Here is a 27,306-nt window from a genome sequence, read left to right on the forward strand (position 1 = left end):
AAACAGTTACTCTGATATTCTAAACGGGAAACTATCCTTTAAAAACCAAAGACTTGACTTGCAATATAGTTTTGGTGTTTCCCGATTTCTGCCTGACTTTACACCCTGAAAATGGCCCCAGAAGAATGATAATTAAGCCATAGGAATGACAACAAACAATTTAATGAATTTTCCAGAATGCTTAAAAAGAAACTTGCTTGGCACAGCCATACTTTCCAACAAACCCACTTTAAAGTTTTCACAGTTTACAATATCGGAAATGACCTCAGGGTCAGGCATTTGTCAGTTAATGACCTGTTGGGCTAATGGCTTTTAGCTATGCCTTAGGCACATAAGTCCTCCAGTAGGTCATTAGCTGCTGGAAAAGGGCTCTTCCCAATCACTATTGCTAAATAAATAAAATTTGCTCCTGGGCTAAGACCCTATAAACCAACTTTGGCTTAGACTAAGTAAATTTTTTGTTGCGTATTTCCAATTTTAAGAATTTAAGAAAATGATGGAAATGCTAAAACCAAAATTACATTAACATGACTGAGCTATATGTGGCTATCAATGAGGCAAGTAGTCACATAGACTCTTGGATAAGCTTAAATTTTCTTTTGCTTATGGTATTTAAATTCAGTTGAACCTCATATCATGGTTGGCCATGAGAAATAGAAATATATTGACTATGGCGATATTATCTATAATACATTTAGCAACCTTGATTTTTGTAAATCCCATTTCCTACCTTCCAGAAGTAAAATTAATTAAATCAGTCTTCCCCGTCCTTTTTTTTTTTTTTTTTTTTTTTTTCAGACGGAGTCTGGCTCTGTCACCCAGGCTGGAGTGCAGTGGCGCAATCTTGGCTCACTGCAAGCTCCGCCTCCCGGGTTCACGCCATTCTCCTGCCTCAGCCTCCCGAGTAGCTGGGACTACAGGCGCCCACCACTATGCCCGGCTAATTTTTGTATTTTTAGTAGAGATGGGGTTTCACCGTGTTAGCCAGGATGGTCTCGATCTCCTCACCTCGTGATCTGCCTGCCTCAGCCACCCAAAGCGCTGGGATTACAGGCTTGAGCCACCGCGCCCGGCCCCCCCTCCATTTTCATGGACATTTGCTAGTTCTCCAAAGCCAGACCAAGAAAAAAAATCTATTTTCAAGTTTGAGTGATTCAGTACTCTTCTTTTCCCTTTCTAATGATCTCACCTGAGGAACTTTCTGAGTTAGGAGTTTGCTAAGTACTGAGTGGATAGACAGCTGATTCCTGCCTTTGCATCTGCAGCTGCCTATCTCTTCTACATCTATCCTCTTCACTCCAGCAAGCTTGTATACTGTGTCTCTTTCTGTCCCTACCCAAATCTCATGTTGAATTGTAAACCCCAATGCAGGAGGTGGGGCCTGGTGGGAGGTGTTTGGTTCATGGGGGCAGATCCCTTATGGGTTGGTGCTGTCTTCACAATAGTGAGTGAGGTCTTGGGAGATCTGGTAGTTTAAAAGTGTGTGGCACCTCCTTCCCGTTGCTCCTGCTTTCACCATGTGACATCCCTGCCCTCACTTTGCCTTCTGCCATGATTGTAAGCTTCCTAAGGCCTTCCTAGAAGCTGAGCAGGTGCCAGCACCATGCTTTCTGTAAAGCCTGAAGAACCATAAGCCAATTAAACCTCTTTTCTTTACAAAATTACCCAGCCTCAGGTATTTCTTTTTTTTTTTTTTTTTGAGATGGAGTTTCACTCTTTCGCCTAGGCTGGAGTGCAGTGGCACAATCTCAGTTCACTGCAACCTCCGCTTTCTGGGTTCAAGCAATTCTCCTGCCTCAGCCTCCCGAGTAGCTGGGATTATAGGCGCCTGCGACCATGCCCGGCTAATTTTTTGTATTTTTAGTAGAGACAGGGTTTTGGTCAGGCTGGTCTCGAATTCCTGACCTCAGGTGATCAACCTGCCTGGGCCTCCCAAAGTGCTAGAATTACAGGTGTGAGCCACCGTGCCCGGCCCGTCTCAGGTATTTCTTTCTTTCTTTTTTTTTTTTTTTGAGATGGAGGCTGGCTCTGTTGCCCAGGCTGGAGTGCAGTGGTGCGATCTTGGCTCACTCCAAGCTCTGCCTCCCTGGCTCACGCCATTCTCCTGCCTCAGCCTCCCGAGTAGCTGGGACTACAGGTGCCCACCACCACGCCCGGCTAATTTTTTTGTATTTTTGTAGAGACGGGGTTTCACTGTGTTAGCCAGGATGGCCTCGATCTCCTGACCTCATGATCTGCCCTCGCGGCCTCCCAAAGTGCTGGGATTACAGGTGTGAGCCACTGTGCCTGGCCTGCCTCAGGTATTGCTTTATCGCAATGCAAGAACAGCCTAACACACTGTTTACAACTCGGTTAATTTCACCTCAGGTAATCTCTAAAGTGTATATACATCCTCTTCAATCTTCATCCTCCAGTTTTCTATTCTTTCTCCTTTTACTTATTATTTCAGAAAAATTGCCACTCACCTTCTTGACTTCTACTTTCTCCTTTCAAGAAGACATAAACCAAGGATCTTCAAGTTGAGAAACATCAGAGGAAAGCATGATTTCTCTCGTGCTAAGAAAAAGGAAAATTGGGCCAGGCAAGGTGGCTCACACCTGTAATCCCAGCATTTTGGGAGGCTTGAGGTGGGTGGATCACGAGGTCAGGAGATCAAGACCATCCTGGCTAACACGGTGAAACCCCGCCTCTATTAAAAATACAAAAAATTAGCTGGGCATGGTGGCACGTGCCTGTAGTCCCAGCTATTCAAGAGGCTGAGGTAGGAGAATCACTTGAACCCGGGAGGCAGAGGTTGCAGTGAGCCAGGATCGTGCCACTGCACTTCAGCCTGGGTGACAGAATGAGACTCTGTCTCAAAAAAAAAAAAAAGGAAACTTGGCTGGGCACAGTGGCTTATGCCTGTAATCCCAACACTTGGGGAGGCCAAGGTGGGAGGATCACTTGAGCCCAGGAGTTCAACACCGGCCTGGGCTAGATAGTCCGGCCTGGGCAAGGTAGTGAGACCTTGTCTCTATTACAAAAAAGAAAGAAAGAAAAATAATTAAAAAAAATTAAAAAGGGAATATTAGAAATGAAATATGCATTAAAAAACCAGTGCCTACCCTCATCCTCTTATTAAACCAAATTTCCCTTTATATGTCAACATTTAAAAATAATTTAACAAATATTTCTTGTTCAGTTTGTTTTCCTATTTTATTTATTTGCAAGTATTGTAGAATGCAGATTTTTTTTTTCTTTTTAAAAAGGGTGTCCTTGGCCAGGTGCGGTGGCTTACGCCTGTAATCTCAGCACTTTGGGAGGCCGAGGTGGGTGAATCACCTGAGGTCTGGAGTTCAAGACCAGCCTTGCCAACATGACGAAAACCCATCTCTATTAAAAATACAAAAATTAGCCAGACATGGTGGCAGGCGCCTGTAATCCCAGCTACTAGGGAGGCTGAGGCAGAAGAATCGCTTGAGCCCAGGGGGCAGAGTTTGCAGTGAGCCGAGACTGAGCCACTGCACTCCAGCCTGGGTGACAGAGCAAGACTGAAAAAAAAAAAGGGTGTCTTTGAATGCCAGGAATATGGAAGAAACATGTAAGCTGCTCTTGCTCTTTTTCCTTGTTGTTAGGTTTCTGGTTTGATACTCAGAGAAATGTCAATTTCACCTGATGGCATTTAACCTTCCTATGTCAAAAAGCTACTACATTCCATTGTCTTGTGGCTTCAAAATGGGCAAAGTTCCAGGTTTCAATATTATTTAAAATTCGTCTTATTTCTAGTATAATTTGCACACACTAATCATTTATTACTTTCACTTGGAAGCAGGATCAGAAAATGGATACAGTCTTTGTTTAATATGTGACTATATTAGCAAATAAGAAAAAAACTGAAGAAGCTAATTTTGGGATTCTGAAATAATTTTATGATGGCATTTTGACTTTTCTAATTAAATGATATGGAGATGGTCTCTTTTACTGTTATACTATATGACACCCCACTTACCACCTTCTGTATCCCTTTACCCGAGTCATGCAAATCTACACTTGAGTGGGTTACATGTATAAAAAATATTAACCTTGGGTGTCAAACTAAAGAGCCTAAAAGATATTAAATAATTTCCACAAGTAAAATAGTGCAAGCAAAACTATAAACACTATCATAATAATGCCTATTTTAAATGCATAAGACAGGGAAAAACTTAATACATGTTTTTAGGTTTCAATTTAACATGAATTTGGAAGTAAAATTAATATAACAGATAAGACAAACACAAATAGACAATAGCATCTTTATTAAACTATATAGATGGTGTAAAGGGAGATTTATATGCATAAATTGAGCATATTTGTACAAACAAAATACTTCATTGTAAACAACATATTTATGCCTCTAGGAAAACAAAGTTAACATAAGGAAATACATCAGCTGTGTAAAGAGTACATCTGTGCCACTGGTTATCCGGAAGTATAAATCACTAATGCTTAATAGAACAACCTCCAGGAGTGACATCATGACAATGCTCTTAGGTGTTTAGACAAGATCCAGGCTGACTCACAGTCTCCCATCTGATATATAGCAATAGGTCCATTAAATGAAAATGACTACAAAGAAAAAAAATAACGTGATAAATTCCATTCTTTAAATACTAGGCTTATCATTATATGTAAAGTAAAAGACTTTTCAAAAACAAGATGACAGGTAGTAATCCACACAGTCTGATTTGCACTGTGGCTTAATCCTAAATACAAACCCAGTCTAAATAAATACAAAGACCAGAGGAAGCCTGTTAATGGCCAGCTAGATTTCGAAATTATAGTACTTCTCCATTTCATGATTTCCCTTCCAATTAGTTAGCATGTCTCACTGATAGCTTGCTGCTCAAACACTAAAATTTTAGATTCTGGCATGACCACATCACTACAGCATCCAGTGATGTTCTACATGGACACAATATAGAGCAACTTATCCCAATGGAATCAGGGAGTTTATGATTTAAAAAGAGGCATTCTGAGGTCTTTTAGTCCAGGTCTTTATACAGTGAAGTACTAAAATAAAAACTTGCCCTTATGTTCCATAACTGAAAATGAATGAAAACCCAAGCATTAATTTTTAAATTCACTCTTGAATTCAAAATCTTGTTAATTTGCATTTATGTGACTACAGCTATAATGGTAAGAAGACAATTACCAGAGGATTAATAAACCAATTTCTATACTTGGAGATATTTAAAAATCTAAGTGTTATCTAAGGCAATTACCTTGAAGACCCCTAATATCTTCAGGGAAGAGCCAAAGGGAAAATAATTGACTCTGCTAATTTTACCCTTGGCAATTATAAAACAGCTCTGAATTTCATTTGACTGCAGAACCCTTCATCTAATGGCCTGCCCCATGAGAAGTACAGAGATAAACACATCATATAGAAATTCAGACAAGAATCCAGTAGCACAAGAAAATGAGAAATTGGTAGAATGAGTAAGTCATAAAAAATTAAAGTTGTTACAAATATGCCAACTTTAATTACCAAGTTAAATATACATCCTCAAAGAAAAAGCAGGCTGTCACTGTGAAAAAACAGTGACATATTATAAACAGAAATTCTGTATTAAGTTTTGCCTGTTTCCTCTTGCTGTGGTATCTATTTATGTCGCTATTGTTGACAAATTTTCTTTCTTATAAAAGAAAACTAAAACATCATTAAATAGAATCTAACTTTACCAAGACATTAACCGTATGTAGAGATAAGAAAACTTGGCCAGGTGTGGTGGCTCACGCCTGTAATCCTAGCACCTTGGGAGGCTGAGGCAGGTGGATCACCTGAGGTTAGGAGTTCAAGACCAGCCTGCCCAACATGGCAAAACCACATCTACTAAAAATACAAAAATTAGCCAGATGTGGTGGTGGGCACATGTAATCCCAGCTACTTGGGAGGCTGAGGCAGGAGAATCACTTGAACCCGAGAGGCGGAGGTTGCAGTGAGCCAAGATCGCGCCACTGCACTCCAGCCTGGGCGACAAGAGCAAAATTCTGTCTCAAAAAAAAAAAACAAAAAAACCCCAAAAACTTAATACAACACTACTCCAAAGAAATATTTATCACCACCTCCTCCTTCTAAAAAAACCATAGTTACTATTATACTTAATCAACTTAAGCTTCTGGGAGCTCATTTGATAAAATAAGTCCTCTTCTGAGATATAACTTCACTTTCCTTAAATTATTCTGATGAAAATATTGCCAAGTATTTAAATGAAAGAAACTGGCTCTGAATATAGGAGATTTGCTGTATCAGAGGGAATTCCTGACTTTCAAGAACTTTAGTAATTCACAGTCTCCTCAGTTTAAAATACTGTTCACCTGATTTGGAAATCATCTATTATGATTAAAAGAGAGCTACTAAAAGCCTTGATTTGGAGAAGATCAATTACAGACCCTGGGCATGGTTCTTAAGGTCTTTCACAAAAAGTGAACCCCTGAGGCTTTTTTTTTTTTTTTTAATTGACCTGGTAGAGCCTTCAATGACCCTTTGAAGAACAAGGTGCAAAAGATTCACGTTTGAGATTAACAGGAGGGCTGCACAGAATAAAGCCTTCAATTCAACATACAACTATCAAATTCAGAAAAAAACATATCATAGCCTAAAAAGGAAAAAATTCCTCACCAGAGAAAGGTTGATAAAATGCAAATTTAAAGGTGTAAACCTGTGCAGAGACCATGAAGGTACGGGGCTCACTGAAGGGGAAGGAAATGCCAGATCATTCTTATTTCAAGAAGCTTCAGGCTGAATAGTTGCTTGGATATGCTAAGTTTTTCTTTTTCTTTTTGTAAATCAAGTAGTGCTACTGAAATCCAGTGCCTAATGGAGCAGATGGTGGAGGTCTTAGACTCTGGAACATTTATAGTGATGCTTCTGAATGCAAAACACCAAGAGTGGATTTCACAGGCTGTGAATCTGATTTGATTTTGATGGGAGTAAAGCTTCCATTTTCACTGTACTTGAACCACACTGAAAAAAAGCATGTGTGACTGACACCAGCTAGCTAAGAAAAAGGAACATGTTAAATATTAGTCCCATAAAGGGAGGCAGTTTAAACAAGTGATTATTTGTTTGTATCGTTTAACATGATTATGTTTGTATATAATACCACCATTTTAACCTTATGTAAGATTTCATCAGAATAGTTCAAAGTTAAAATGAATGATTACAGAAAACAAACAGAAATTTGTCCAAAGGCAACGAGTCTTGGTTTTCTAAGGTGGGGACTATACCGAGGCAAATTACCAAAACGTGGACCTAGGTACTATCAAGGTCCAGAATATCTCCTCCCCTCAGCTTTGTAGGTCTAATCCATGAACGGCCAGCCTGTGAAGCTAGAGCTGGTCATGTGCAGCTCAAGGTGTCCAGACACTATGTCAGATCTGCATTTTCTAAGGCCTCTTTCTTCTCTAAACAAGGGCTAAGTTTTATCACAGACCACTGCAAATATGGTGAAAAGGAAAGATGGATGATACAGTCTGTGAGTCCCAGGGGCAAAGAACCCCCCACCTTCTGTTAACATGTGAATTCCAGTGAAGGAGAGAATTTAGTGGGACCCATCAAAGTATACTATATGCATAAAGGAGAGAGACATTTGAGATGAAATAAAATAGAATTGGAGAGAGACATCAGATTCTCTCTTTTTTTTTTTTTTTTTTTTTTTTTTTGAGACAGGGGCTCTATTGCCCAGGCTAGAGAAACAGTGGTGCATTCATAGCTCAATGCAGCCTCCAACTCCTAGGCTCAAGAAATCCTACCACCTCAGCCTGCTGAGTAGCTAGGACTAACGGCATGCACCACCATGCCTGTTTTTTTTGTTTGTTTGTTTTGTTTTTTCTGTAGAGACAGTGTCTTGCTATGTTGCCCAGGCTGGTCTCCAACTCCTGGGCTCAAGCTATCCTCCCACCTCCATCTCCCAAAGTACTGGGATGATAGGCGTGAGCCACCATGCCTGCCCAAGATTCTCCAATAGTCTGCTTAATAGGATCAATTCATTTTTTACTTTAGCTTTTTAAAAAATATGAATATAAATTAGATATTAAAGGTACCATACTACTTTCTCCCTTAAATTCCATAGGTCTACCTCATGAGTATATGTGCTAGCCAAAAACGCAAACACGTGATGAGAAGGTAGGGCAGAATGTTACTTGTCTCCTAGTATCTGTTATCTGTATCTTCCAGATTTTTGGCTGGATCCATGATGACCTACAATAAAAATTACGTTTTCTAGCTTCCCTTACAGCTAGGTATGGCTATATAATTAAATTCTGGTCAACAGGATGTAAGCAGAAAAATCTCATATAACTTATGAGAAATGTCTTTGAAGTGTGAATACCATATAATTTATCATGCAAACTGGGACACAAGAGTAAAAAAAAGCGCTGAAACAACTAAAATTTTATACTTTTTGAAATATGTATTTATTAACAAACAGCTGATTTTATTATATTGGTGGACTCAACAGGTTCTATTCAAAAACTATTTTCAAAAATAAACTTTCAAAAGAAATAAAAATAACATACATGTACGTACAATAGAACAATAACTTCTTTATACTGATTATCTGAATATTTAAAAATAATGAGAAGAATTATTATTGATGTATATTTACATGGTTTAATCCATTTCTTAGACGTATCTGTCTCTGCTATTGTGTTACTGGCATTTTTCTGAAGAATGCGTTCATTAAAATATGGTATTTAAAAATAAAACTGCCCGCAATATTCTTCACAGTTGCAGTTTATGGTTAATTAGTTTGAAATTATTGATACTTTCAATTATGGAGAAAATTCTCTTTCTACAGGTTCTAAGTTACCTGATAAGTTCAGAGTAAATTTGCTAAATGGAGGACATAATTCTAATTTTAAAAATATTGAACAGTATAAATATTTCAGCCCAAATATTTTTAGAGGCACTCTCTTTTTGCTTCCATCAGAGTATCTTACTTTAACAAATAGTATTTTTTTTTTCAGACGGAGTTTCGCTCTCGTTGCCCAGGCTGGAGTGCAGTGGTGCGATCTCGGCTCACTGCAACCTCAGCCTCTTGGGTTCAAGCGATTCTCCTGCCTCAGCCTCCCAAGTAGCTGAGATTACAGGCATGCACCACCACGCCCTGATAATTTCAGGGTTTCATCATGTTGGTCAGGCTGGTCTCGAACTCCCGACCTCAGGTGATCCGCCTGCCTCGGCCTCCCAAAGTGCTGGGATTATAAGTGTGAGCCACTGCGCCCTGCCTAACAAATATTTTTATAAGACAAAACTTGTCAAATAAGTTGTCTCTATGATTCTTTTCAATGTTTTGCTAAATTTAGATGCTGCAAAATTTAGGCCATCTCAATCTCATTTCGTGTGTGTGTGTGTGTGTGCAATTTATTTAAAGTAGGAGCACCACCAAGATTCCTCCTGGAAGGTGAGACATTTCAAATCGCAATTACAGAACTGAAAATTTTAATCTTGTATATCATTTGAGTTGTTACTGTTTATATCATTCCTTCTTTGCTTTTGTAAGGAAAAATTCTAATGGAAGTTTTGTTTTGTTTTCATTAATTGTAATTCCCTAAAAGTCTCATGTAGTGTTCTGTTTATTGAATACTTGATTTAAGATTTTCAAGTGATGTTGAACAAAATGCTGCCAATTATTATTATTATCAGTATTATTATTATTTTTTGAGACAGAGTTTCACCCTGTCACCCAGGCTGGAGTACAGTGGCATGATCTAGGCTCACTGAAACCTCCACCTCCTGGGTTCAAGTGATTCTTGTGCCTCAGACTCCTGAGTAGCTGGAATTATAGGCATGCACCACCACCACTGGCTAATTTTTGTATTTTCAGTAGAGACGGGGTTTCACTATGTTGGCCAGGCTGGTCTCAGACTCCTGACCTCAAGTGATCTGCCTGCCTTGGCCTCCCAAAGTCCTGGAAATACAGGCGTGAGCCACCATGCCCAAATGCCACCAAACTTTTGATGACCCATTTAGAATAAAGTTCAATACCACTGTTGGGGGCACAGATTGATTTATAAAGATTTCTAAAATCTGATCAATGACACACAACAAAGAGAAAAGGCACATACTGCTCTGCTGAAGTGTATTTTTTTTTTTTTTTGAGACGGAGATTCGCTCTTGTTGCCCAGGCAGGAGTGCAATGGCGTGATCTTGGCTCACTGCAACCTCCACCACCCAGGTTCGAGCGATTCTCGTGCCTCAGCCTCCCAAGTAGCTGGGATTACAGGCATGTGCTACCACACTTGGCTAATGTTCTTTGCATTTTTAGTAGAGACGGGATTTCACCATCTTGGTCAGGCTGGTCTCGAACTCCTGACCTCAGGTGATCCACTCGCCTCAGCCTCCGAAAGTGCTGGGATTACAGGCTTGAGCTACCGTGCCTGGCCTGAAGTGTATTTTTTTATCTGACATCAGCTACAACTCCCAAATCATATAGTTCAGTGATTGTGACTATTCAGATATTTGTAAATTTTGATGTAACAATAGCTTCTATTAAAATAGAAAACTTTTGGTACTTGTTTAGACGTAATGATCAATTGTGTGTGTGCCACAACCAATGCCAACTACTCCACAGGTTTTTAATGTAGTAAAAACATTGTTTTTACCACAACACTGTGCTTCACCAAAATTTGTACTTCTATTGTTACTATAAACTAATAATTTTATTTTCTATATTGAACTTTTAAACTGACTTTCCAGTCTCACTCACAAAGGCTTTATGTTTAATAGAATATACTTCCAAAAACTTTACCTTAATCCCACGAATGAATGGAAAGAAAAAAACCAAAAAATTTGTAGAATTAACTTAAATGATTTACTTACTCGAAATACCTGATGACACTGAACTAAAACTGGAATTATTTAGCTGCTTTCAAAGTTCTTCTACTGACAATGATGCGAAAGAACTGTTGTTTCCCTTTTCCTATATACACACACTTGTAGTTGATAATTAGTGCAATCACTTAGCATAGTCATTTCTCTAAATATAAGTTATGTTGCAGAGTCGTATGCATATATACCTTCTGCAGCTGCATAAAGTAGATCCTGACACTTCTTCAGCAGACTTTACTCTTCTTGTTTTCATGTGGTCAGTGATACCACTATGGCCTCCACAGTGGTTGGTAAATGTCAACAAACATTTTGTTCAGGTTATTAATATACATTCCTTATTAACTTTCTTAAGAAAAAAAATCAATACTTAAAAAAATGAAACACATACTTTTAGTTTTCTCAGTTTACTGCTGCCAAAAGGATTTACTGCAAAAACAAAGTATTACCAAGCAATAAAATAGTTATAGATTTACACTGTACAAGCAAGTGTGCTCAGTCTACGCTCTACTTGCTCCCTAGCAGAGCTGATCAGCCTTGATTTCCCATATATATTTTACAGACACCCAAACCTATAATTTACTGTTTCCCACTGAACTTATCAACTGGTACCTGGCAGCTTTGTGACTCTTGCAGGCCATTCATGGGCTACAGTACAATTGGGTGACACACTACACAGCCAGCTTCTCCCACCACCTGATACAGGAAAGAGTTAGCTGCCCCTAGACATTTGTGTCTGAGTGCACTTTACTGTATTAGCAATTGCCCTGCATTCGCTCCTTGATTGGGAAGTGTTAGTTGTGTCTGAAAGGGCTGGGAAAAGAGATAAGTTATTTCTGGTATCTTTCAGATTTCCTAACAACTTAAAATGAAGCTGGGCACAGTGGCTCATGCCTGTAATCCCAGCACTTTGGGAGGCCAACATGGGAGGATTTCTTGAGCCCAGGAGTTCAAGACCAGCCTGGGCAACATGGCGAAAGGCAAAAGCCCATCTCTAAAAAAAATTAAAAAATTAGCCAGGTGTGGTTGTATGCACCTGTGGTCCCAGCTACTTGGGACAGTGAGGTAGGAGGACCAGCCTGGGCAACATGGCAAAAGGCAAAAGCCCATCTCTAAAAAAAAATACAAAAAATTAGCCAGGTGTGGCTGTATGCACCTGTGGTCCCAGCTACTTGGGACACTGAGGTAGGAGGATCGCTTCAACCAGGGAGGTTGAGGCTGCAGTGATCACGCCACTGCACTCCAGCCTAGGTGACAGAGTAAGACGCTGTCTCAAAAAAGAAACAAACAAAAAAAGGACAACTGATAATGAAATCTCTCTCCACTGTGTAAGGGTCTCACAATACTATTATATTACATTACACAAAAACAAAAACAGAGGCTGGAAGTACTAAGTGGGGATCTACCAAATTCATCCCAGCTTATTCTAATATAATTATTAGTAATAATTCTCTGTTAAAAAATGAAAAATTCAGGATAAATGCTAAATCAGATGGGATCCCAGGATAGCTGGCTTACACTGAGACTCTCCTTTAGCAAACTAGGATGTACACTGATCCAACCTTCAAGCGAAGGAGATCTGCCCTTTTTTGTCCTTCCTCCTATTGACTGGAGGGAAGCCATAATGACAAATGCCTCGGGCCATGATGTGGTAAGATAAGGATGGCAGAACAGTAAGACAGAAGGAGCCTGGATCCCTTACTTTGCAGAATCACTATACCAACTTTTGACTGCCTACTCCTAGATGATTTTACATGAGAGAAAAAATAAATTCCTATCTTATAGGGCACTGTTATCTTATAATCAAACCTAATCCTAACTGATATAACAAGAAATACCTCCATAACCTTTCCAGAAAGCAGGTTGGCAGTATGTATCAAGGATACTAAAAATGTGGCCAGGCATGGTGGCTCATACCTTAATCCCAGCACTTTGGGAGGTTGAGGTGGGAGGATCGTTTGAGGCCAGGAGTTCAAGACTAGCCTGGGCAACACAGTGAGACTCTGTCTCTACAAAAAATTTAAAAATTAGCCAGCCAGCTACTCAGGAGGCTGAGGTAAGAGATCGCTTGAGCCCAGGAGTTTGAGGCTGCAGTAAGCTATGATTATGCTACTGCACTTTATTTTTTTATTTTTATTTTTATTATTATTTTTGAGATGGAGTATCACTCTGTCGCCCAGGCTGGAGTGCAGTGGCACAATCTCAGCTCACTGCAACCTACCAGGCTGGAGTGCAGTGGCGCGATCTCGGCTCACTGCAACCTCTGCCTCCCGGGTTCAAGTGATTCTCCTGCCTCAGCTTCCCGAGTAGCTGGGACTATAGGCAGGCGCCACCACGCCCAGCTAATTTTTTATTTTTAGTAGAGACGGGGTTTCACCATGTTGGCCAGGCTGGTCTCGAACTCCTGACCTCAGGTGATCCACCCGCCTTGGCCTCCCAAAGTGCTGGGATTACAGGAGTGAGCCACCGCACCTGGCCTTTAACCTGGGTGATAGAGTGAGACCATGTCTCTATAACAAAAGGAAAAAAAAACACTAAAAATGTTTAACCCTTTGAACCACTTCTAGGTCTTTATCTTAAAGAAATAATCGGGAATAGGGAAAATTGATATGCAAAGATCTTTACTGAAGATCTACTTATGATAGTAAAAATAAGAAGCAACCTGAATGTCCAACAATGAGGAATTTGATAAACAAGTGGTATTATATCTAAGTGACTGGATATTATAGAAAAAGTTATAACCATGGGAAGATGCTCACATCATAATATTATGTAAGAAAAAATAGGCAGGATTAAAAAAACCTTATACATAGCAAGTTCTCATATATATTACAAAAAATTACATATATAAAGGCATTAATGAACAACAAAAAAAGACTACAAGGAAATACATCAAGATATTAACCAGCAGTGATTACCTCTGGATAGTGGGATTATAGGTAATATTTACTTATATTTTCTTTGTTTTGAAGATTTAACCCTATCCTATAATTAATAATTTCATCCATAATCAGAAAAAAAATTACTTTCAAAACTCTTTCCTAGCATTTACACTTTGCCTGGTACTAACACTGCCATCATTATGTTCATCACAGTTTTACTGTTTACTGAGCATGTACATGAGGGGAGTTGGGGCAGCAGGGCACACAGACCTGCAGCTCCATCCAGCAGCCAACTAATTGCTGCCTGAAGCCATTCAGGTACAACCAAACCCTGCCCATTTTTACCTTGGTGTTCTGTAGCAGAGCTAGTCCATTGCAGGCATTTGCTAGAAGAAAGTCTCCACTCAGGATAGCAATTTTATTTCCAAATTGCATGTCTTTCAGTGGACCATCAGATGATTGCAACTCATTTAAATTTACTATCCCACGATGTACAAGGAGAGCAGTATGAATTAGCTCCGTGATCTCTGCCAAACTTCTTTGACTAAAACATAAAGGTAAGATTTGTTAGAGTATCAAGAATACCATTTTATCACTAATGTCTGATTTCAGTTTTCAACAATAAAATATTCCATAGGTTGCCCCCCACTTTTTTTTTTTTTGGATTATATCTTTCTAATGAAGCTTTAAATAGAGGTCTCTCTACTGAGCAGTCTGGGATCTGTAAGAAGATGTTGACACCTTCCTTCTCTGTAATACTCTCCTCACTCTTCCCCACAAGTCACTAGGATATCCCAGACAGAAGTTGACCAGTGGAGGGCCACCTTCCACAGCTCCATTTAGATACTGTGCTCTTGGTATACTTTCCTCACGCGCATAACTTCAAGATTTCTGAGACTCCTTAGTAGTGTCTAATGGAATTCCAATTTAAGTGAGAATATAATCTGTGCCAGATACTAGTCTAAGGGCATTACATACATTCTCTCTCTCTCTCTCTTTTTTTTTTTTTTGGTTTAGATGGGGTCTCACTCTTGTCACCCAGGTTTGAGTGCAGTGGTGCAATCTCAGCCCACTGCAACCTCCACCTCCCAGGCTCAAATAATCTTCCCACTTCAGCCTCCCAAGTAGCTGGGACTACAGGTGTGTGACACCAAGCCTGGCTAACTTTTGTATTTTTGGTAGAGATGGGGTTTTGCCATGTTACCCAGGCTGGTCTTGAACTCCTGAGCTCAGGTGATCTACCTGCCTCAGACTCCCAAAGTGCTGGGATAACAGGTGTGAGCCACTGCTCCTAGCTACATTATCTCTTTTAATCATAAATGCAAAGCTATGGGGTTTACAGAGATGAACACAATATGGTTTCTTCCTTCAAGGACTTTTTAACTTTCAGAATAAGAATGAAGAGAGAAATCTACAGTAGCAAATAATACAGAGAAGGCCCCCGAGGAGCTTATAGTATAGAACTATATTTATTACACGGGAATTTCAGCAGATGTTTGTTCCTTTTTTATACTTTTCTGTAGTTTGTATATTTTGTACAATGACAAAAGTATTACTTTTATAGTCAGAAAAAAATCAACAGGTAATTACTAAAAATTTAAACATTATCACAACTTCATGATAGGTATTATTAACCTCTTTTAATAGGTGAAAAAATTGTGCACACAAGTAAAATGACTTTCCCAAGAGTACACAGTAATGTAGACCTGAAAATCTGTTGGTATCTGCTACAAATGGCCCCATGTGAGTCACGTCTTTTGGTTTCCAAGCTCCTGCATGATCCCCTTCCATGCTTGGCCATGTGACTTGCTTTGGCCAATAGGACATCAACAAACAGTACACAAGGAAAGCCTGATAAGTGCCTATGCAACTGATAAGCTTGTCACAGTCACAGGAGTTGCATGACCCCAAGCAGAAGAACCCTCAGGTCAATCCACAGAATGGTAAGTTGTTTCAAGTCACTAAACTGTATGGGTGATTTGCTATGTAGCAACAGATATCTGATACAGAAATGGTATATCTATAAGTGGAGTGTTTGCTTTGAGTCAGAAAAATGAGGCTAGGAGGCAAAGACTGAAGGAATGGCAAACTCTTAGTGGAAGCTGGAAAACTACTCAGCTACAAGTATAAACTGTATCTTACTGAAAAGGGAAAATAGGCCAGGTGCAGTGGCTCATGCCTGTAATCCCAGAACTTTGGGAGGCCCAGGTGGTAGGACTGCTTGAGGCCAGGAGTTCAACATCAGTTCAGGCAACATAGTGAGACCCCATCTCTACAAAAAATTTAAAAATAAAAATTAGCTTGGTGAGGGGGTGCATGCCTGTAGTCCCAGTTACTTGGGAGGCTGAGGTGGGACATCACCTGAGCTCAGGAGTTCAAAGTTATAGTGAACTGACTGCACTATTGCACTCTAGCCTAGGCACAGAGTGAGACCCTATCTCAAAAAAAAAAAAAAAAAAAAAAAAAAGGAAAGAAAAGAAAAGGAAGCTCAGAAAGTAGAGCCAAGAACAATGGAGAAGAGTGGATTCGAGAACCATTTCCAGGGACTAGAACTGAGCCCTAATCAAGAAACATTCCTTGCTCCAAGATAGAGTAGGTGGCCCAGATATGTGCCCAGCTGGATTTCAGAATTGCTATAGACTAGTGACTGCTATGTACCTCCCATTTCTCCCTCTTTTTAATGGAAGTGACAACTGTGGTTATCTTCTTTCTGATTCACTGTTGCATGTTGGATAGACGGTGGTGTGTGGTTGGGGGGAGGGTGGATAACTTGTCCTTTTAGTTCCTAGGTCCCTGACTGAAGAGGGGCTGCACCCATGGAGCCACATCCACATCGAGACCTAACAGAAATCATGAGATCAGGGACTCTGAGCTTGATGTCATAAAATGGATGAGACTGGGGTCTTGGGAGGTGGTCTGTTTTGCATATGGAAGGAATGTGAAACATTGGGGCCAGAGGGCAAAGTGTGGCAGAGTGTTACACCAAGTTACACTTATCAGTCACACCCTCTGATATCCAAGCCATGTACGATCTCTTTGATTGATGCTGAGTTTGACCATGTGACTTGTTTGGTCAATGGGACACTGGCAAATGAGGGACAAACAGGCTTGATAAATGTTTTTGCATTGGGGCTTACCCTCTTGGAATGCTAACCTGAGACTACAAGTTAAGAAACCTAATCTAGCCTCTTAGAGAATGAAAGGCAACATGGAGAAAGGTCCAGCTGTCCCAGTCAAGCCCAGCCCCCTGCACATTTACCAGGTAAACACAGACACATAAATAAATACAGGAGAAACCAGCAAAGGAACAGTCCAGCCAAACAACAGAATTATGAGAAATAAGTTGGTTATTGTTTTAAGCCGCCAAGGTTTGGAGTAGTTTGTTACACAACAGATAACTAACAGAGACTCCAATCCCCAATCTATTTCTACTAGATTAGGCTGCCTTCCACATGTGCCCATTGAAAGCTTCTATCTTTCCTTTTTTTCTGTAGACCTCATCTGTGTCATAAAAGCTTTAAAAAAGTTTCCTTGAAGAAGCTAAATTTGAGCGGGGCCTGGAAAGGCAAGTAAGATTTCCATAGCTGGAGAAAAAGGACAAAACAAGAGTAGGGCTTGGGAACCCCAGAATAAGAAAGACCACGAATCATGACATAGAGAAGGCAAGAGTAGAAAACGTGACCAAAGGTTGAAGAGATCAGTTTGGCTACAGTAAGGGAACTGTGTGGATAAGTGAGAGATAGGAATTTTGGAGATGGTTATAGCAGGTGAAATGATCTATATTTTATTACACATGCAATATTTTGAGATGAAAGGATGATATATATTTTTTAATAATTTAGGAAGAAGATTCCAAAGGTGATACATAGAAAAATCTTAAAAAGTATGTAGGGAAAGTAGGGATATGGGGTGGGGGAGCTATTACAAAGGTCCAGGGAAGATGCAACAAAAGGGCTTGACCTAGGACAACCGCCTTAGACATGGAGAGAGATAAATATAGAATAATCAGGCCAAGCGCGGTGGCTCATGCCTGTAATCCCTGCACTTTGGGAGGCCAAGGTGGGTGGATCATCTGAGGTAAGGAGTTTGAAACCAGCCTGGCCAACATGGTGAAACCCCGTCTCTACTAAAAATACAAAAATTAGCCAGGCGTGGTGGCGGGTGCCTGACTAATTTTTGGGAGCTATTTGGGAGGCAGAGGCAGGAGTATCACTTGAACCCGGAAGGCAGAGGTTGCAGTGAGCTGAGATCGCGCCACTGCACTCTAGCCTGGATGACAGAGCAAGACTCTGTCTCAAAAATAAATGAATAAATAAAATAAATAAATCAATAAATATAAAATCATCAAATAATATATGAGACTCTTCTCTTAAAAAAAAAAAGACTGGTTTAACAGCTAAAATAATCACATAAAGATACAATTAAAAGAACAACTTGGCATTATCAAATGCCAAGGAAAATCTCATGTCTAATTGATTTCCTTTGTTAAAAAAAAATTAAGAGAATATGTAAAGATGACCCAGTAGACATATTGTACTTGATTACAAATTTGGGGAGCAGAGAAAGGAAATGAACCAGTGAGTCAAATAGTATCTAAGAGTAAATTCATGGTTTAGATTAAAATCTCATTATATCCCAAAGAAAATCACTAAGAATGGAGACTTATAAGACAGTTGAAAAGTTAACAGAAGACATTTTTTTAAAGTAGAACATTTAAAATTACCTTTTAAAAAGTGACTAAAAGAAAGGAATAAAATTGTATTTTATTACTACCCTGTGAATGATTTCTAGTTTACAAAACCATTCACTGAAAAAAGTCCGTATTATCACATTTCACAAAAATCACATAATGAGATTATGGGCAAGTATAAAAGTAAAAAGCGTTAAGCATTTGGACAAGTTTTTCATGCAGTTCAGTTTATGAAAGAAAGTAATAACCAGGTAAGCAAAAAGTTGTGGTGTTTTGAATTACTCTAAGGATGAAAATGAGTGATTTTGACATCTATAGTCATAAAACAGCATTCATTAAATAAATAGCAACTTTTAAATGCCACATGACCAGAAACAACAAAAACAATGGTATGCAATAATAAAAGTGAAAGCCCATCATTTTTACAGTGTCTGCCATTTAAAAAAACCTTTCACTTATATTATCTACTTGTGATTCTAATTACAGAGGTCTGCAGAGGTTAAATACTTGATCAAGAACACCGAGTTTATAAAAGGCAAAGCTGGAACTCAGAACCACCTTGTCATAGTAACAAATGACAATTTAAAACATTTAGCTGGGCTCACGCCTGTAATCCCAGCACCTTGGGAGGCTGAGGCAGGAGGACCACTTGAGGTCGGGAGTTCAAGAGCAGCCTGGCCAACATGGTGAAACCCCATCTCTACTAAAAATACAAAAATTAGCTGGACATGGTGGCGCATGCCTGTAATCCCAGCTATTTGGAGGCTGAGGCAGGAGAATCGCTTCAACCCGGGAGGCGGAGGTTGCAGTGAGCCGAGATCACACCATTGCACTCCAGCCTAGGCAACAGAGTGAAACTCTGTCTCAAAATAAAAATAAAAATAAAATAAAATGTTTATTTACCTAAGGAATAGTAGATCGTTGGGGAGTGGGAATAAGCCAAAGTTATCAATGTTACCATCACTGATATATGCCACAAATTTGTCCAATTTTTATCCCTAGTTTTGAAGCAACAGGGAAGGGAATGTTGCTAGGAAAAAAGTATATTAACAACAGGCTTAATTCTTTTTGTTTACAGTAACTGGGGAAGGTCAAGTTGTTTGAATTCACCAGAATGAAATCAATAGTTTTAGCCTAATCAGGAATCTGGATAACAGTTCTACTTCTGCTTATTACATAAGACAATTCATGGGCAAATCCCTTAAACTCAGACCCTTGGTCTTCTTGTCCCTGAAAGCAGGGGGACTGGAGAAACACATCCCTTCCAGTCCCCAAATTATAAGATTCAGGGATTTTTTTTAAAAAAAGAGTTATATAAACTGGCAGTTAATAGTTAAAAAGATTTTAAAAAATGATTACTATTATTGGTACCTATTTTTCTATAGGAAATAGGAGTGAAATGACTGGTCATCTTTAAATCTATCCTGTAATTTCACTATCTAGTACTGTGCTCTCAGATTCTAAGATTTTATCACCAGATAAGTAACTATGGATCATATTTTGTAAGAGTACAATTTAGTATATGTCAGAGAAGCACTGACAGTATGAAAAAATTTGAGAAAATTTTCTTCTGGTGATCTTATTCCTATTTTAGCTACCCAAAGCAATCTATTAAACTTTCAATGCACTGGATTTTAAAAAAATATCTTAAATAAAAGTCTTCATGCCAATTTATGTACATATATTTTAGTACTCTTGAATATTTCTCATGCTAACTTTTTTTTTTTTTTTTGAGACGGAGTCTCGCTCTGTCACCCAGGCTGGAGTGCAGTAACATGATCTCGGCTCACTGCAACCTCGGCCTCCCAGGTTCAAGCAATTCTCATGCGTCAGCCTCCCGAGTAGCTAGGATTACAGGCATGCGCCATGATGTCCAGCTAAGTTTTTTGTATTTTTAGTAGAGACAGGGTTTCACCATGTTGGCCAGGCTGGTCTTGAACTCCTGACCTCAAGTGATCCACCCACCTCGGCCTCCCAAAGTGCTGGGATTACAGGCTTAAGCCACCACGCCGGGCCCTCATGCTAACTCTTGATTAGAAAACAGTCACAAATAAATACAACTTATGTTAAGTAATCAGAGTAAGAAAGTAATTACCATATTGAAAGATTAATAAATGTTTTTACAAGATTTTTCACCAAATCACTTTCTTTCCATTATATGTTAAAAAACTTCATCTGCTTTTGATCTGTCCATTCTCCTCCAAAGCTTCTCAAATTTTTTTAGCATCCTAAGCTTCAGAAATCAGGGTGGCAGACATTGCTATTAATATTTGCCTATCCTTTCATTCCTGTGTTTGCACCACTGCACTCCAGCCTGGGCAACAGAGACCCTGTCTCAAAAAACAAACAAACAAACAAAAAACCCAAATTGTTACTTATAATAACTTGAAATCTCTTCAAATGTTTTGCATTTAAGTTGATGTTAAAATAGAAGAGTTAATTGTGTTTTGCCACACAGACAAGGGAGATAAAAGACAACGGAGCCTGCTTTCTATCTTCTTTCCTTCCCTTTATTATTTTTGAGAGGTTAAAAATATACAGAAAAGTACATACTCTTGACTACATTTGGAGTGGCAATGGTACTCACTTAAAAAACCTACCTCCTCATGATCCTCTTCAGCTAGATGTGATCATGTGACACAGTCTGGCCAATGAAATGTAAGCACTAGTCTACCAGGTGGGGTTTCTGAGAAATTTACTGAGTTCCTGATATAAGGGAACAGATTCAGTTGGTGTAAACCTTTGACATTTTGGGCTTACCCATGTTCCCTGACTGGAATATGGCCCAGGTGCCTGGAGACACAGTAGCGACTTAAGGATCCTAAAGAGGGCTCCCAACCCTCTAAACCTCCTAAAGAGGGTTGGGGGCCCTCCTAAAGAGGTTTAACCCTCTTTAAACATGGTAGAGCAAAAAGAAGTTTGAGCCCCTGCTGACTTCTTTGAGGGCTGCATCAGCTCTGATGTGTCCACCTCTAGACTTCTTGTTATCTGAGATAAACACTGCACTCTTTCAAGTCACTGTTTGTTAGAGTCTTGTTATAAGTCTTGTTAGAGTCTTGTTTTATGCAGCCAAATACATTCTGAGAAGATATAGTCAATAAAAATTGTGACAAAAATAATAGACATCTCATGTTCATAATTCTGCACTCTGGTTTTATGCACCTAACATTATCTCTCAGAGACAGTCCTGTATCATTTAGAAGTAGAGGATCTCCTTTTTCTATTTAACATCTCTACTGAGGTCCACTGTATGAAAGTACCATACAACTTTTGGGGCTAAAGGGTTTGTGATCAATATATTTTTGTCTAAAGACTTTTTAGTAATCAGCCCATGTGTAACTTCTTTAACTTTCCCAGAGTTAACTCTTTCTTCTGTGCGTGAAAGCCTTTGAATATGGCTCAGTCTTGTATCAAACTTGACTGTAATTATTTCTTTAGCTCTCTCTCTCCCCACCACCCAGTTCCCTCACTACACTGTAAATTATACTACCCTACTTCCCTAGGCTGCCTATAAATATCTGTTAAATGAACAACTCTTTACTTAGCAATTTATTTATTTATTTTGTTGAGACAGAGTCTTGCTCTGTCACCCAGGCTGGAGTGCAGTGGTGTGACCTCAGCTCACTGAAACTTCCACCCGCTGGATTCAAGCAATTCTTCTGCCTCAGCCTCCCTAGTATGTGGGATTACAGGCATGTGCCACAATGCCTGGCTAATTTTTGTATTTTTAGTAGAGATGGGGTTTCGCCATGTTGGCCAGGCTGGTCTCGAACCCCTGACCTCAGGTGATCCACCCGCCTTGGCCTCCCAAAGTGCTGGGATTAGAGGTGTGAGCCACTGCACCCAGCCACCATTAATTTATAAAGGTTATAGGGCATCAGTATCATTCTTAGTTTCAAAATGGAAGGAATGACATTAACTAAAAAGTAGGGTTTATAGAATCAGAGTTGGAAGTGACCCCAGAGGTCAGTTAGTCTCTATCCCCATACAGGGATTAGTGATAACTACTTCACAAGAGCCATGTCAGCTGATGAACAGTTTTTATTTTTAGAAACAGGGTCTCACTCTGTAGCCCAGGCTGGAGTACAGTGGCGTGACCATGGCTCACTGTAACCTCAAACTCCTGGGCTCAAGTGATCCTCCTGTCTCAGCCTCCTGAGTGGCTAGGACTACAGGCACATACCACCATACCTGAATGCTTTTTTAAAAATTATTTTTTTGGGCCAGGCGCGGTGGTTCATGCCTGTAATCCCAGCACTTTGGGAGGCTGAGGCGGGTGGATCACGGAGTCAGGAGATTGAGGCCATCCTGGCTAACAGGGTGAAACCCTGTCTCTACTAAAAAAAAAAAATACAAAAAATTAGCCGGGTGTGGTGGCGGGCGCCTGTAGTCCCAGCTACTTGGGAGGCTGAGGCAGGAGAATGGCGTGAACCTGGGAGGCGGAGCTTGCAGTGAGCTGAGATCGTGCCACTGCACTTCTGTCTGGGCGACAGAACAAGACCCTGTCTCAAAAAAAAAAAAAAAAAAAAAAAAAAGAAAATTTTTTTTTGTAGAGATAGGGGTCTCCCTATGTTGCCCAGGCTGGTCTCGAACTTCTAAGCTGAAGCAATCCTTCCACCTCAGCCTCCCAAAGTGCTAGGAAAACAGCTGTGAGCCACCACACCCAGACTGATAAACAGTTTGGCTGGGTGTGGTGGCTCACACTTGTAATCCCAACACTTTAGGAGGCCAAGGTGGGAAGGATTGATTTGCTCAGGAGTTCAAGACCAACCTGGGCAACATAGGGAGACCTCATCTCAATGAAAAATGAAAAGAAAAAAATTAGCCAGGTATGGCGGTGTGTGCCTGTGATTCTAAGCTACTTGGGAGGCTGAGGCAGGAGGACTGCTTGAGCCCAGGAAGTTGAGGCTGCAGTGGGCTGTGTTTGCAATACTGCACTCCAGCCTGGGCGACAGAGTAAGACCCTGTCTCTAAAAAAAAAAAAAAAAAAAGAAAAAAAGAAAAAAACCCACCAAAACCGTTCCTTAAAATAACCTGAAATCTCTTCAAATGTTCTGCATTTAAGTTGATGTTAAAATAGGAGAAGAATTGTCTGGGCGTGGTGGCTCATGCCTGTAATCCCAGTACTTTGGGAGGCTGAGGCGGGCAGATCACTGGAGGTTGGGAGTTCGAGACCAGCCTGACCAACATGGAGAAACCCTGTCTCTACTAAAAATACAAAATTAGCTGGGCATGGCGTTGCATATCTGTGATTCCAGCTACTTGGAAGGCTGAGGCAGAAGAATCGCTTGAACCCGGGAGGCAGAGGTTGTGGTGAGCTGAGATCGCGCCATGGCACTCCAGCCTGGGCAATAAGAGTGAAACTCCATCTCAAAAAAAAAATAAATAAATAAAAATAGGACGGGTGTGGTGGCTCACGCCTGTAATCCCAGCACTTTGGGAAGCCGAGGCAGGCGAATCACCTGAGGTCAGGAGTTTGAGACCAGCCTGACCAACATGGAGAAACTCCGTCTCTACTAAAAATACGAAAAAAAATTAGCCGGGCATGGTGGCGCGTGCCTCTGATCTCAGCTACTGAGGCAGGATAATAGCTTCAATCCGGGAGGCGGAGGTTGCCGTTAGCCGAGATGGTGGTGTCATTGCACTCCAGCCTGGGCAACAAGAGCAAAACTCTGTCTCAAAAAAAATAATAATAAAATAAAAATAAATAAATAAATAAAAATAAAATAGGAGAAGAATTGTGTTTCGCCACACAGACAAGGGAGATAAAAAGACAATGGAGCCTTCTTTCTCTCTCACTAGCTTCCTTACCTCTCTTCTTTTTGAGAGGTTAAAAAAATACAGAAAATACAGAGAATAATATTTACATAATCTTCCACTTAGAAATAATAAATATTTACACTTTGTCATTTTTAACAGCTTTTAAATATGCTTTTTTAAAATTTTGGGCTTTTAAAGATGCTTTTTTAAAATTTTGGGAATTTTCAAACATATAAAAGTAGAAAATACTGCATAAAGAACATCTGTGGACCCATCACCCAGCTTTAAAATTTGTTAACCAGCTGGGCGCGGTGGCTCACACCTGTAATCCCAGCACTTTGGGAGGCCAAGGCGGGTGGATGACCTGAAGTCAGGAGTTCGAGACCAGCCTGGCCAACATGGTGAAACCCCGTCTCTACTAAAAATACAAAAATTAGCCTGGCGTGGTGGCAGGCGCCTGTAATCCCAGCTACTCAGGAGGCTGAGGCAGGAGAATTGCTTGAACCCGGGAGGAGGAGGTTACAGTGAGCCGAGATGGCGCCATCGCACTCCAGCCTGGAGGACAAGAGCAAGACTTCATCTCCAAAAAAAAAAAAAAAAGTTGTTAACCATGGCTAACCTTGTTTTAGCTACACCCTTCATTCCTCTTTCAGACTTTGAAGTAAATGCCAGATATGTCACTTCGCCTGAATATTCTTCGAAAATACTATTTTAAAAAGTGCCTAATAGTGATTATGGCTACTACTTACTAAATTACTTTGAGACAGTTACTGTATGCTGAATACTATATAAAAATATTTTTGCAAGAATAACTCAATTAACAGGTTAATAAATAAAATAATATACAACTCACAACAGCTCTCTGAGGTAAGCTTTATTATCTCTTCTGTACAGAAGGCAGCTAGGCTGACAGGCTAAGTAACTTGCCCAAGTTCACACAGCTAGTTAACTGCAAAGCTGGATGCAAGCCCAGGACTCTGGTTCTAAAGCCTGGGCACTTTGCATATCAATAGAAAACTAATAAATATCCCAAACACAACATGTGCAAATTCAAGGTCTTTCTAAAAATATTAAAATGATAGGCAAGAGTCATCCATTTAAAGTCATTTTACTTGAATCCTAAAATTTGTTTTTAAAATTGAAAAACTGATTTTTATGTTCATATGGGAAGAGTAAATTTGAAAATTACAAAAAAACAAAACTTTGGAAGAAAAATAAGAGGCCTGACATTCTAAATTTTAAATCTTACTATAAAGCTACTGCAGTTTTAAAAAGTATAGTATGGCTGGGTGTGGAGGCTCACATCTGTAATCTCAGAACTTTGGGAGGCTGAGGCAGGAGGATCGCTTCAGCCCAGGAGTTTGAGACAAGCCTGGGGAACATAATAAGACCCCATCTTGAAGAAGAAGAAGAATAAGAAAAAAAAAAGTATGATAATATCACAAGAATAGACTAATTGATTAGTGAAATGGAATCCAGAGAGAGATTCAAATACAAATGAATAATTATTTATAATAAAAATAACAATTCAAATCATTAGGGAAAAGATGGATTATTCTTACAAATGATATTGGGGCAACTGGCTATCAATTATGAGAAAAAAAATGTTAGATCCCTATCATAGATAAAAACATATTTAAATGGTTAACCATCTAACTGTGAAAAGCAACACTATAAATTTAGGAAAACATTCTTATGGACATGGGGTGAGACAGTTTTGCAAAATAGAATAGGAACTCAGGAAGCTACAAAGAAAACAAAGGATAGGGGGCCGGGCGCAGTGGCTCACACCTGTAATCCCAGTACTTTGGGAGGCCGAGGCGAGTGGATCACCTGAGGTCAGGAGTTCGAGACCAGCCTGAACAACATGGCAAAACCCTGTCCCTACTAAAAATACAAAAATTAGCTGGGCATGGCGGTGGGTGCCTGTAATCCCAGCTACTCAGGAGGCTGAGGTGGGAGAATTGCTTGAACCCAGGAGGCAGAGGTTGCAGTGAGCCGAGACCGCGCCATTGCACTCCAGCCTGGCCAAGGAGCAAAACTTCGTCGCAAAAAAAAAAAAAAAAAAAAAAAAAAAGGAAAGAAAAGAAAACAAAGGATAAATTTGAGGAGTTAAAATAAACAAAAAAGTTTAATACCAAAATATACCATAGGCTGGGTGCAGTGGCTCACGCCTGTAATCCCAGCACTTTGGGAGGCTGAGGTGGGCGGATCACTTGAGGTCAGGAGTTTGACACCAGCCTGGCCAACATGGTGAAACCCCACCTCTACTAAAAAAATACAGAAATTTGCTGATTGTGGTGGCGGGTGCCTGTAATCCCAGCTACTCGGGAGGCTGAAGCTGGAGAACTGCCTGAACCTGAGAGGCGGAGGTTGCAGTGAGCCGAGATTGCGCCACTGCACTCCAGCCTGGTCGACAGAGTGAGATTCCATCTCAAAAAAATAATAAAATAATAAAATAAAATACACCATAAAAATAATGAGGCAAATACAGACTTGAAGAACTTGCAATAAATACAATAAACAAAAGGTTTATATTTAAAATATATGTGAAGCTTACCCAAATAAGTAAGTTAAAGAAACAATAGCAGCATGGGAAAAGGTACAAAGAGGTAATTCCAGAAGAAATACAAATGGTCAAAAAGTACATAAAATGATGCTCAACCTCACTAATAATTTAGAAAGGACTGGCCAGGTGCGGTGGCTCACACCTGTAATCCCAGCACTTTGAGAGGCCAAGGCAGGTGGATCACGAGGTCAAAAGATCGAGACCATCCTGGCCAACATGGTGAAACCCTGGTTCTACTAAAAATAGAAAAAATTAGCTGAGCATGGTGGCACGCGCCTGTAGTCCCAGCTACTCGGGAGGCTGAGGCAGGAGGATGGCTTGAACCCTCGAGGTGGAGGTTGCAGTGAGCCGAGATTGTGCCACTGCACTCCAGCCTGGTGACAGAGCAAGACTCCGTCTCAAAAAACAAAACAAAACAAAAAAAGGAAAGTATCACAATAACAATGAAACAAAATTTTTAGTTCATTAACTTTGCAAAAATGAAAAAGATCAAGAAGATACAGTTTTGGTGAAGGTAGAAATAGGGGTCTCACACTGATGCCCCAAGAGCCAA

The 27,306-nt window shown here is 40.0% G+C and overlaps 1 protein-coding gene across 1 annotated transcript in view; it reads right to left on the minus strand.

The window, feature by feature from the left end:
- The window catches only part of PDSS2 (decaprenyl diphosphate synthase subunit 2), a 313,717-nt gene that overhangs the window by 107,954 nt on the left and 178,457 nt on the right, over positions 1-27,306 (minus strand). Inside the window, exon 3 of the mRNA XM_054491948.2 lies at positions 14,080-14,278. Within this exon, the coding sequence (XP_054347923.1) occupies positions 14,080-14,278 (199 nt within the window). The remainder of the gene's footprint in view (positions 1-14,079; positions 14,279-27,306) is intronic.

The sequence above is a fragment of the Pongo pygmaeus genome, chromosome 5, assembly GCF_028885625.2.
Source record: "Pongo pygmaeus isolate AG05252 chromosome 5, NHGRI_mPonPyg2-v2.0_pri, whole genome shotgun sequence".
NCBI classification, from domain to species: Eukaryota; Metazoa; Chordata; class Mammalia; order Primates; family Hominidae; genus Pongo; species Pongo pygmaeus.